Genomic DNA, 12554 nt, shown 5'->3' on the forward strand with positions numbered 1-12554 from the left:
TTGTACATTGCCATGACGTAAGAAGTGACCATATTTCCTCTTTTTCCCGGACATTTCCTCTTTTTGGATCAAAAAAATGAACTGCCCAAAATGTCTGGGATTCAGCTTTTGCTTTCTACAGTCGTCAATGATTGTGTGTGTTTTTGTATTAGATGCCACAAGGGACAGTTTTCTTAATCCCGCTCCCACTGAATTTCTGACCATTATTGCCCGCTCCTGCAAACATTCTAATATTGCATCATTTTTGTGCATCTGGGGAGCATCTATCAATATGCAAAGTATTTAAATCTCTTTTAAATAAGCGCTCACTGTTCACTTTCACTTCTGTTTACGCGATCATGCACGCTTTGTGGAAAGTAAGATCAGATATTTGCTAATAAGCTCAGGATCTGTTGAGCAGCAAATCCTCCATCATGGTCTGACTCCTACAGCTCATGTTGAATGCAGGGTTGCCAAGTCTGCGTTTTTTTTTCCTGTGGCTACTTTTAAACTGTTAATGGGTTGATTTCCCCCGTGGGTTAAAGGTTTAAATGTTGCTTAAATTACATTTGACTGAAATGCTTGTATTGAAACATTTTGTATTCTGCCTTTGATAAAACTGTGCTAGATGTTAAGTTTTGTAAAGGCCACTGGTAGTAAGCTTTTTAGCTGTGTTTATGATCGATATGCATAACAGTAACTGAATAAAATGAATTTAAGGTTTGGAAATGACATATTTTCACACTACTTTAACCACCAACCAACCACGCCCCAGCCCCCCCGCCATGCGCCTTGCGGAAGAACTTTGTAGTCGGTAGCTAGTTCTCTCAGTTTTTGTCTATGGTGAATCACACAGATACTGGGCTACTCCGCAGTGGTACCTACCCAAACCAGTCTTAATAGTCAGAATAGAAAAATTCATTATAGTTGTACCGTAGTGATCCAGGACAAGCCAAAAACACGGTTTGGAAAATGGATTCATGGTGCACTCGCTTATTATGTCAATGTTGTAATTTTTTAACACAAAAAAATTAAAGTCTGCAGCTTTAATTTAATGCTGTTAAAAGTATAACAGCATTAAATAAATATATAAATTTATTTAATGCAGTATCTGACATTATAATACACATTATGTTAAACATGAATTAAATTATATATAATTTATAATAAACCATTTCTTTACCTGTTTTACATTTTTATATGTCTCTATTGATGGTTAATATAGCATTGCAGATGTGCTGTCCCTAGATATTTATATTTGAATGCCACATTCAGCTGGTCCGGAAATGTCAACAGGGAATGCTTGAGTGTTCAATAAGAAGATCTGTTTGAATGGCGAATGAAGAAACTGCATTGTAAGTTTCAGTAAGCTATACCAAAATTTGTCATACTGCAATAAACAACAAAAGCAAATTAATTAACTTAAATTAAGGTGGTGTTTTAAGGTAAGGTTTTGTTATAACCTGAGCTAAAAAGGTATGAAATGCCACCTTTGAACACCATTAAAGGTGCTCTTAACAATTCAACATCAGATGAGATTATTCATAGATTCACCAATGTTAGCATCGCATTTGTTTGACATTCACGCCCCTTTGTTTTTTTGACCATGACTGTGATATAGTGAAAAATTGCAGAACTATATAGACGAATAAAATTAGCCAGAACAGAGGCAAAGAACACTAACTCAGTGTGTTAATTGTAATGGCCCAAATCACATTGCTCCAAGTGTTTCAGCTAATATGTTGAGTCAATATGGAAATGGAGCACATAAAGAACCGTGATTAACTACTGACCAAACAATGACCCACAGCTGTGATTGCCTCATCTGTCATGTCATTATTCTCAAGTTAATTATCTTAGGAGAGGAAAATATCTTCATCCTAAAAGGCTTTAATGATCCCCATGAAGACAGACTCATTCTGTGCTATCAATGTGATGTTATCTAGCCAGACGTCTTCGAGAGCGATATCACAACCAATGGGAACAATTACGTGTTTTTTTATTTATTTATTTCATGTGTTAGTCCCGTAGAACTGAATCTGTGTTTATCTACCTTACAGGACTTATTTATTTATTTGCTAGTAATTACCTGACATATTTAGCCAGTAATTGTCTTTTATAGGGAGATATTAGGATGAAAAAAAGTTAATGCTTGTTTGAATGCAGGTCAACTCACTCATTAAAACGGGGGTTTGGGTAAAAATGCCTTGTGGCTCATCACTGTTGCTCACTCTCCGGGACCTGTCTCTGTCTAGGCATTGTTCGTGGAAGAATCAGTGATGAATGGGTTTTAGGAGAACAGCGCCGTGGCCCTATTAACATGTGGCGTTTTGTTATCTTCTGCGATTCATCACCCCCCACACAAACATAGACAGCCCCACAAAATGAATCCTTACACACTCGCCGGAAGAGAATCAATAGAGTGATTTAGCAGCTGCTGTAAGGCTCCAAGGACAGTGGGTGAGCGTTTAGCCTCCTGATAGCGTTATGGATAAGGCAGGCCGGTATTTACCGTGCAGTGGCAAAGCTGGTCATTGATTAGGGGTATATGGCTCTACGTTCTTCCTCAAGCCTTCATTTCCACCCAATCCATAACCATCATAGTCAGTGTTTGTGTGTTCTACAACGGAGATGATACTTCATCGATCAGTGAGTTATGTGATTCAGAAACTGTGCACATGGGTTTATTAACTTGATGGGTAAACAGTTACATAAGCAGTTTATGGCAGCCAAAGTATTTAGCAAAACCACATGGTTAAAAGTTCGTCGGTTAGATTTTTTAAATCACTTATCCTCACTAAGGGTGCATTTATGTTATCATAAATACAGTAAAAACTGTAATATTGTGATATATATATATATATATATATATATATATATATATATATATATATATATATATATATATATACAGTACAGACCAAAAGTTTGGAAACATTACTATTTTTAATGTTTTTGAAAGAAGTTTATTCTGCTCATCAAGCCTGCATTTATTTGATCAAAAATACAGAATTTTTTTTAATATTGTGATATATTATTACAATTTAAAATAATTGTTTTTAAATTTATTATACTTTAAACTATCATTTATTTCTGTGATGCAAAGCTGAATTTTTAGGATCATTATCACATGATCCTTTAGAAATCATTCTAATATGATGATTCATTATCAAAGTTGGAAACAGTTCTGCTGCTTAATATTTTTTCAGAACATGTGATACTTTTTTAGGATACTTTGATGAATAAAAAGTAAAAAAAAAAAAAAAAAAAAAAGAAGCTATGTTTTTAAAATATAAATATTTTGTAATAACAATATACACTACTGGTCAGTAATTTGGGGTCAGTAATTTTTTTTTCTTTCTTTTTTTAAAAAAATAAAATCAATACTTTTATTCAGCAAGGATGTGTTAAATTGATCAAAAGTGATAGTAAAAAAAATATATTATTAGAATTGTTTTTTTTTTTATGTTTTTTTGAATAAATGCTGTTCTTTTTAACCTTTTATTCATCAAATATATTAGACAGCAGAACTGTTTCCAACACTCGTAATAAATCAGAATATTAAAATTATTTCTAAATGATCATGTGATAGACTGGATGTTACATGTGACACTGAAGGCTGGAGTAATGATGCTGAAACTTCAGCTTTGCATCACAGGAATACATTATTTTTTTAAAGTATATTCAAATAGAAAACTATTATTTTAAGTTGTAATAATATTTCACAATATTACTGTTTTTTCTGTATTTTTGATCAAATAAATGCAGGCTTGATGAGCAGAAGAAACTTCTTTCAAAAACATTAAAAATAGTAATGTTTCCAAACTTTTGGTCTGTACTGTATATACTGTATATGTATTGTACATGTTTTAAAATTAATTTTCATCAGCCATTACACCAGTCTCCAGTGTAATATGATCCATCAGAAATCATTCTGATATCCTTATTATTTAGATTTATTATCAATTTTGAAAACAGTTGTGATGCTTAATTTTTTTGTGGAAACTGTGAGACTGAGTTTTTTCAGGATTCTTTGATGACTAGAAAGTTTAAAAGTACAGCATTTATTTGAAATGGAAAATTATAAAGGTCTTTATTGTTACTTTTGATACATGTAATGCATCCTTGCTAAATAAAAATATTAAAAAGTTAAATAAAATAACAACAGTGTACTGTATGTGGACGCCCACATTTAATTAGAAGATTTGGCTGTTTTACTCACATTCTTACCCTTTACTAACAGGTGCATAGGATCAAGCATAAGGCCATACAGTTTCCTTAAACAAACATTTACAGTAAAATAGGGCCCTTTTCTGTTCCAGTGTAATCATGCTCCTGTGCACAAAGCAAGGTCCATGAAGAAATGGTTCACTGAGAACCACTGAACAAATTTGGAATAAATCACGAGCTAGAGTCCATCATGCCTGACCGCACTAATTCTCTTGTGTCTTCTTTACCAGAAAATTGGAAGCTTTAACAGATGACCAGCTCCCTATTAATGCACATGAATTTGAAATTAAATATTCAACAAGCTCATACAGTATAGGTGCCCACACACTTGTGACCATGTAGTGAAGTTAAAAATGGTCAGTTACAGGCGTAGGATTGTTACATTAGGTAAAAGATTGCGTTCACTTCAGTGTTTGTGTTGATGATGTATCTAAACCTGTTCTATCCTTTAACTTACAGTTCTGCAGATGAAAAGTTTCGCTGGAACAACCAAGGTAACTGGACTGTTTTCTAGCTAAAAAGTGAATTTTCTTGCTCTTCAGCCCATTGTTTTGGAATCCATAATTTCAACCTTACAAGAAGGTTGAATGTTGCATGAAGAGCACCTTTTCCAATGCATTTTGACAGTTGTCATCATCTAGCAGCCCACGTGGTAAACCGTGCATGTCAGAGTGAAACATGTTGACTTTTGACTTTGCTACAGCAAAACGTTAGCCAAAGATGACAACCTCTGCCTTCCAGAACATAAAACACTGAGGAGAGGCTGAGATTGAAGAGCAAGAGCAGTGCAGCAGATAAATGATTCATGAGCTTGCGGTCACACCACACTCTTTAAAATACTGGGCTCTTGATGAAGCATCAAAACAAATCCAGATTAAGCATCTCATTCTCATTCCTGGCAAGTTCAAATCACATTTTTTTAGTAGATTCCTCATTGGTGGGTTTTGTACTTCAAAATGTTTAGGCCTTAATCACAATAAGTATAGCTACCAAAACTACATTGTAAAAATGTTGTGAAAAGGTTGAGATAACATTTCAATTAATATACTTAAAAAGTCTGATACTGTGTGCGTGTGTGTGTGTGTGTGTGTTTGTGTTTTACATAATACATTAAATTAAATTTATGCATTTCGACTTACATTGCATTCAGACTAACAATTTTTTCCAAACATGCGTTCTCTGGGATTCGAACCCCCAACCTTGCGCTTGTTAAAGCAATGCTCTACAATTTGAGCTACAGAAACACATATACATATTAATAATATTATGACAATAATAATAATACATATTGTCACAATGCTCCAGAAACATTTTGACATTACATTTAAGACTTTAGTGTAGCCTTTTTTGATATTTCCTTAAAGGGTTAGTTCACCCAGATAGCAAAATTATGTAATTAATAATTTACCCTCATGTTGTTTCAAACCCGTAAGACCTCCGTTTATCTTTGGAACAAAGTTTAAGATATTTTAGATTTAGTCCGAGAGCTCTCAGTCCCTCCATTGAAACTGTGTGTATGGTCTACTGTCCATGTCCAGAAAGGTAAGAAAAACATCATCAAAGTAGTCCATGTGACATCAGAGGGTCAGTTAGAATATTTTGAAGCATCGAAAATACATTTTGGTCCAAAAATAGCAAAAACAACAACTTTATTCAGCATTGTCTTCCATGTCTGTTGTGAGAGAGAGTTCAACAACAGACTGACTCGTTCACAAGTCAAGAACTGGTTGCATCGGTTTTCTGATCACCAGTAGTTCTTTCAGACAGTTCGATTCAATAAACCGGTTGAAGAAAACGGTTCACCGGTTCTTTTGCGCTCAACGTAATGGTGTCATTGGCGATGATTGCCCTTGATTCAAGCCTCGGTTTATCTGGGCTCATAAAACTAGCACAGAATCAGTTCAGAATCAATCACCAAAAGAACCAGTTCGGTTCAGACGCTCAGTGTGTCGGTTTGCTTTACACTGAATCACACATGCGCAGTATCATCAGCTCCTCGGTTCACGAATCGGATGCGTCTGACAGAAACGGTTATTGACTCGTGAATGAGTCAATGTTTTGTTCGTTATCTGGCTCGGCTCAGTGTTCCTCTTCAGTTCTCTCTTCACAGCAGTTCAGTCAGTGTACTGTTTGAGTAAATGAATTACTCCGGGATATTGGTTTGTTTGAACTCAGAGGGAGTGTCAGCCACATTAAACAAGTTAACAGCTTAAATCATTTGTGGATTAATGCGTATTAGAGATGTGAACCGTTTAAAATGATTCAGTTCGATTTGGTGAACTGAATGATTCGTTCGCGAACCTGATATCCAGACTGCTTTGTTTTGAACTCTCTCTCATAACAGACACGGAAGAGAAGACAATGCTGAATAAAGTCGTCGTTTTTGCTATTTTTGGACCAAAATGTATTTTCGATGCTTCAAAAAATTCTAACTGACCCTCTGATGTCACATGGACTACTTTGATTATGTTTTTCTTATGTTTCTGGACATGGACAGTATACCGTACACACAGCTTCAATGGAGGGACTGAGAGCTCTCGGACTAAATCTAAAATATCTTAAACTGTGTTCCAAAGATGAACGGAGGTCTTACGGGTTTGAAACAACATGAGGGTAAGTTATTAAATACATAATTTTGCTATCTGGGTGAACTAACCCTTTAAAAAGTCAATTAATTTCTCACAGACTAGCTTATATGAATCACATAATCTAACCAGCATATGATTGTTTTTTAGACATAAACCTACTTTCTGTAAATAAAATTATCGTCTAATATCTAATTATTTTATAATATCTAAATCAGAAGTACAGATTATGTTATTTAAAAAATTTAAATGATGCAGATTGGTCTGGTTTTATTTGCATAGTATAAATGTGATTTGACTATGTAAACTGCACATTATTGTTACTTCTTTCAGTTTTAAATTATAGAATGTTTTTAAAGCATTTTAATGCAATGTAACCTAACAGTAATCAAAATGTAACATGGTAAAACATTAAGTCCTTGCTGAGTAACTACCAGCTTACTGAAACACTCATCATATGGAGCTGTTTTATTTTCTGCCGTAGGTGTTTTTATTAGCCTGCTAGATGAAGTTATCTTTCATCTCTTTTTTCACAGACGGACAGAAGGATATAGAGGAGGAGCTCACCACAGGTCTGGAACTTGTAGATTCCTGCATCCGATCTCTTCAAGAATCTGGTATTCTGGATTCACAGGAATTCACTGCAGGCGAAAGTAAGGAGCCGTTTTAAATGCTGGAAGTTTAACACAATTAAGAAACTACTGAGAGTGAACAACAATGCTAATGACTTCTAAATGTTCTGATCCTGCAGAGTTGTGATCTTAAGATGAAATGATTGATAGTCAGGGACTGTAATTTGCATTATCTGAGTGTTCTTTTACAGAAATGTGTGTGTTACAGTCCATAATATGAGCTTGCAGGTGTTGCTCTATAGAGTGTATCCACATGAGCTTGGTATATCCTCCAGCTTTCTGAAATTCACGAGTGAGACTCACTGCCTTCCTTATTTTGCATGATAGTAGCTTAATGCACGAAGTACAGGTTATTTCTGGGGGTTTTTTTGAGCAACAAATTCAAGGAGGTTCCAATGAAGTATGTCAAAAAGCATATTCACCCTGCTGAGAGTATCAGGCCCACCTCATCTGAACAGATTAAAAATATGAATACTTTGAACAGTTGCTATATTTTCAAAGGCTTAGTTCCTCAGCATTTAAAGGAGCCTGAGATATACAGTAGCATAAAAAAGGTTTCCGGATAAACTAAAAATATGGTTCACATGGACACATTTGAATTAATTAATATACAGTGTTGGGAAGGTTACTTTGGAAATGTAATAGGTTACAGATTACAAGTTACCCTGTTTAAAATGTAATAGTAGTGTAACTTTTTCAATTACTTTATTAAAGTAATGTAACTAATTACTTTTGAGTACTTTTTGATTACTTTTCTAAATTTGTGAAAATTAAAGAATAATAAATAAAAGCATATACATCAACTTAAATACAGTTATCTAATAAGCATGTGACGTATTCTGTGTACTAAACTCCTGAAACATTGGTGTTTTTTTTAAACTGCTGTCTCTTTGTATATGATGATAGTTTTCTCAAAATAAGTAAAATGCTCATGAAGTGACACAGAGCAGTTCAAGAAATTATGTTTATGAGCTCGTGTACTCCTATATTGAGATGGCAGAGGTTGAAAACACTGCGAGCTTAAGTAGGCATATGTGTAGTAAATGAAACCATGTCTTTGCCATTAATTTATAGGAGGGGTGGACTGGGAAAAAAATCAGACTGGAAAATTCAAACTCATACAAACAAATTCATGGACAAAACTATTTTTTTGTATGGACCTGACATAAAAAAAGGTTTAAATCTTTAATTTGGGGATATGCAAAATAATTAAAAGTTCTCTCCTGAACTGCACCTTCACTTCCATTTTTCTCTTCAGTCTCTTTATTTTGCCCTGTTATCCATCTCTCTCGTGACTTTAATACTCAAGATTGAACAAAACTATACTTTACAATACAATACTCTACAATACTACAATATCTTTATAAAAAAATCCTAATACTGTACACGAGTCATGTTTTTCCCTTACAACAATTAACCTTGCTTTTATTAGCCTATATAAAAGTAAAATAACCTTGTTTTGTTTTTGTTTTTTTGCAAATGGATTTGTATTTATTTTTAAATAAATACATTTGTAAAATAATTTTACATTTTTGGTTACCACAGTTAAACAATAGTAATACTCCAATTTTCTCTGGATTTATAGTTAAATATTAAAATGTAAATTTTCGTAAGGGTTGTGTTGTTGTCTGTCGTAGCTCCCCCTAAACCAATAAAAAAATCGGATTTTTTTTCAGATAAATTCCTACTGTAACATTACAACAGATAATAATGATGTCCTTTATATAGTATTTTTGAGTGATGACTGGTGAGCAACGTGCTGCTGCTTGATTAAATAAATAAAAAAACAAAGACAAAAAAAGCATCTTTACAGATGAAACTAACCTGAAACCCTGAACAGTAGTTCTGCTTCTCTGCTCCAGCTGTGCGCTTCCACAGTCCACTCTATTCTCTCTCTCTCGCTCTCTCTCTCTCGCATTGATTACTCTGAGTCTGATCCAAACCGTTTGGCGGAGGCGCAGAGAGCGCGCGAGTCATGACTAACACTTTATGACTTATTAGAGATTTAATTATCAAATGGCAGATTCGCAAATGATCGCTTTAGTAGGCTACATTCGGCAGGCAATTATACAATAATGATATTAAATAGTGGGGCAAAATCGGCTGCCAGGCCACGGGGAATTGTTCCGGTTCTCCAGGTGTCCAGTCCGCGCCTGGTTTCCACAGACAGGCAGAATGTGCAAGTCATATAGGCTATTGCATTTTTGGGGCTTAATATTCACAGACACTAGTCCATGTCATGTTTTGATTCAAGTGTACTGACCTACTGTTGATTTAGTCATCCAAAATGTGGGATATTCCGTCCGCGTTAGGCATTCCGTTTTTATGACTGGATTCTACGAACCAGACTATTATGTTTCCGCATCCCGGAAATTATTAGGGCGTATGTCTCAGAATAGTCAGTGCAATTTGGGAAAGAAATCAGTTAAATCTGTATGTGGATGTGTGTAAATATTCAAATGTAATCCCCTTTGTAATCGTTAAAAATGTCATAAGTAACTGTGATTTAATTACTCATTTTTTCGTAGTAACTGTAACTAATTACAGTTACAATAATTTTGTAATTAAATTACGTAACGCCGTTACATGTAACTAGTTACTCCCCAACACTGTTAATATATATATATATATATATATATATATATATATATATAGAGAGAGAGAGAGAGAGAGAGAGAGAGAGAGAGAGACAGAGAGAGAGAGAGAGAGAGAGAGAGAGAGAGATGTATTTTCTGATCTTGGCTTCAGTATCTAGACTCTATGCCTAGGTTTAATTATCACAGATACACTACACATAGCCTTCACTCACACTAGCCATTATTAGTGTCAATTACTGATTCATCTTATCAGTGCTACACAAGTAGTTTGACACAGCTGTAACTAAACCAACTTAACTGCAGGAAACTCAAATTAAAGCATGATCTAGAACATTAAATATTGAGCAAGCTGCTAAATAAATCAGCGTACATGGATACATTGACCCTTAATGGTTTTTAATGAACTATCTTGCAAGACAGATAAAGTATGTTTTGTATTTATTTACTCGGCTCTAGAGGTTGCACTCTCTGTAGTTGTGAGTTATAAATAGAATTGAGCTGAAATATTTATTGGCTCTTGATTTAAAATGCAATTCAAGTGTGGAGATAAAACCCCTCTCCCCAAACAGATAAGTGACCAGCCACCTGGACATAGATTGTCCACTGCACAACCACTCTGTATGCAGCAAATGGCATCTTAAAATGTCTAAATGCTTGGGTTGAGACTGGAGAAGGACCAGAATTTCTGATTATGGATTTATGAAACTTTCAGCTCTTACTGGAAATGTGCCTCTTTTTGAATCTGATAGTGGCTAAAGTGGTTATAGTAGTAAACTCCAGCCATTTTCAATAACCGCAGTCGGACAGTTTCTGATATTACTGGGTCATCTGAAATGCCCCAGTTATCATCTTCAGTGGTTTAGACTCTCTACTGTATGTCTGTGTCAGTTTTGGAAATCTTTTCACAGACTGCAAACCTTTATTGGTTTTCTTTTAATCTTCCTATTTGCAGCCTATTTTTAGTTTGAAAGAGAATCAGAGAAAAAAATGTTGCAAGTTAATATCACTAAAATAAGGTTTTACCTAATTGTAATTCATCTTACAGCATGTTGTGGCATGTAGATGCTTTGTAAACAAACATTATGGCTCTGTCGGGCCATTTCAAACTGGAACCTTTTTAAAAGATGCAACATCTTTAGGTGCTGTCAGACATCCTCAGAAGAGGAGAAACATGCCCTGACAGTGCGCCAATAAGCTTCAGTTAACATGACAAAAACCACACACGTCACTATCGACTTTTCAGGCTGTCAGAGATTAAACCGCATGCAAACTTGTCTCTGTGCATGCAGCTGATATCTGGTACTATATAGCAGTGATTCCCATAAAGTAATTAGGATTTTGCTTGGTTAATCCTGTAAAGCATAAATTATGACTTTAAAACAGGGACAACAATTACTTTGATGATTCATATGTTAAATAATATTTTTTTATTTTTTATTTAATTAAACACTTCTTATTCTTAAATATTTATTGTTAAACATGTGTATGCTCATAGTGTACACTATTATTCAAAAGCTTGGGAGCAGTAAGTTTTTTTAATGCATTTAAACATTTATTATTGCCAGAGTTGAATACTTTTGTAAGAAAAGTGATACTTAGTTTTTTTTTTTTAGGATTCTTTGCTGAATTGAAAGTTTAAAAGAACAGCATTTATTTGAAATATAATTTTTGGTATGTAAAAGTCACTTTTGATCAATTTAATGCATCCTTGAATGTTCATTAAGAAAATATTATTGTAGTATAATATAAATATATGAATTTATGCTATGCTATTCGATATACTGTATGTAGCATTTCTATAAATAAATCTACATTTGGTTACACTTTATTTCGATAGTCCACTTTAGACATTCTACTGACTATAAGTAACTTTGTAACTACATGTCAACTACATATCAACTAAATCTCAGAAATTTGCAACTACATGTCTACTAACTCTCAGAGTAGACTGTTAGGGTAGGTTTAGGGTTAGTGTTAGGGGTAGATTTAGGCTTAGTATAAGTTGACAATAAGTTGACAAAGAAAGTGTTAGAAGATATTAAGCAGACAGTCTACTAATACTCTACTAACTGCTAGTTGACATGTAGTTGCAAAGTTACTTACTGCTAGTAGAATGTCTAAAGTGGACTATCAAAATAAAGTGTTACCCTACATTTAACTTCAAACTACAAACATTTTATTAAAATATGAATACAAAATGAATATTTAATCAACTATCAATATTTCTGCTTTCTTTTATCATGCATCATTGGTTTGACCCACTTGCTTAGTGAAGTTTTTGATTTTCTTTCAGTCTTTAAACAAAGTGGATATACTCATATGCTTATGTCCTCCTTTGAAGTGTTTAGAATGTTCAATATAATATAACATGCTCTGTATTTCTGAAGCAGTTACTTATTTCACTTGCACTTTCATCCTATTAAATGTCTCAGCCAGTCAAACGAAATGCCGTTATTTAGCCAGTTTATATAGTTTCTCAAACTGCTTCAGTAGATGGGTAAATTTGCTTAAGCTGTTTTTCCCCAACAGTA

At 34.2% G+C, this 12554-nt stretch overlaps 1 protein-coding gene across 6 annotated transcripts in view; it reads left to right on the forward strand.

The window, feature by feature from the left end:
* Window positions 1-12554, forward strand: part of LOC132096423 (catenin delta-2-like) — an 88175-nt gene that overhangs the window by 31900 nt on the left and 43721 nt on the right. For all 6 annotated transcript variants that reach the window (XM_059501761.1, XM_059501762.1, XM_059501763.1 and 3 more), the window contains 2 exons: window positions 4669-4703; window positions 7331-7447. In XM_059501761.1, the coding sequence (XP_059357744.1) occupies window positions 4669-4703; window positions 7331-7447 (152 nt within the window). The remainder of the gene's footprint in view (window positions 1-4668; window positions 4704-7330; window positions 7448-12554) is intronic.

The sequence above is a fragment of the Carassius carassius genome, chromosome 20, assembly GCF_963082965.1.
Source record: "Carassius carassius chromosome 20, fCarCar2.1, whole genome shotgun sequence".
Lineage (NCBI taxonomy): Eukaryota > Metazoa > Chordata > Actinopteri > Cypriniformes > Cyprinidae > Carassius > Carassius carassius.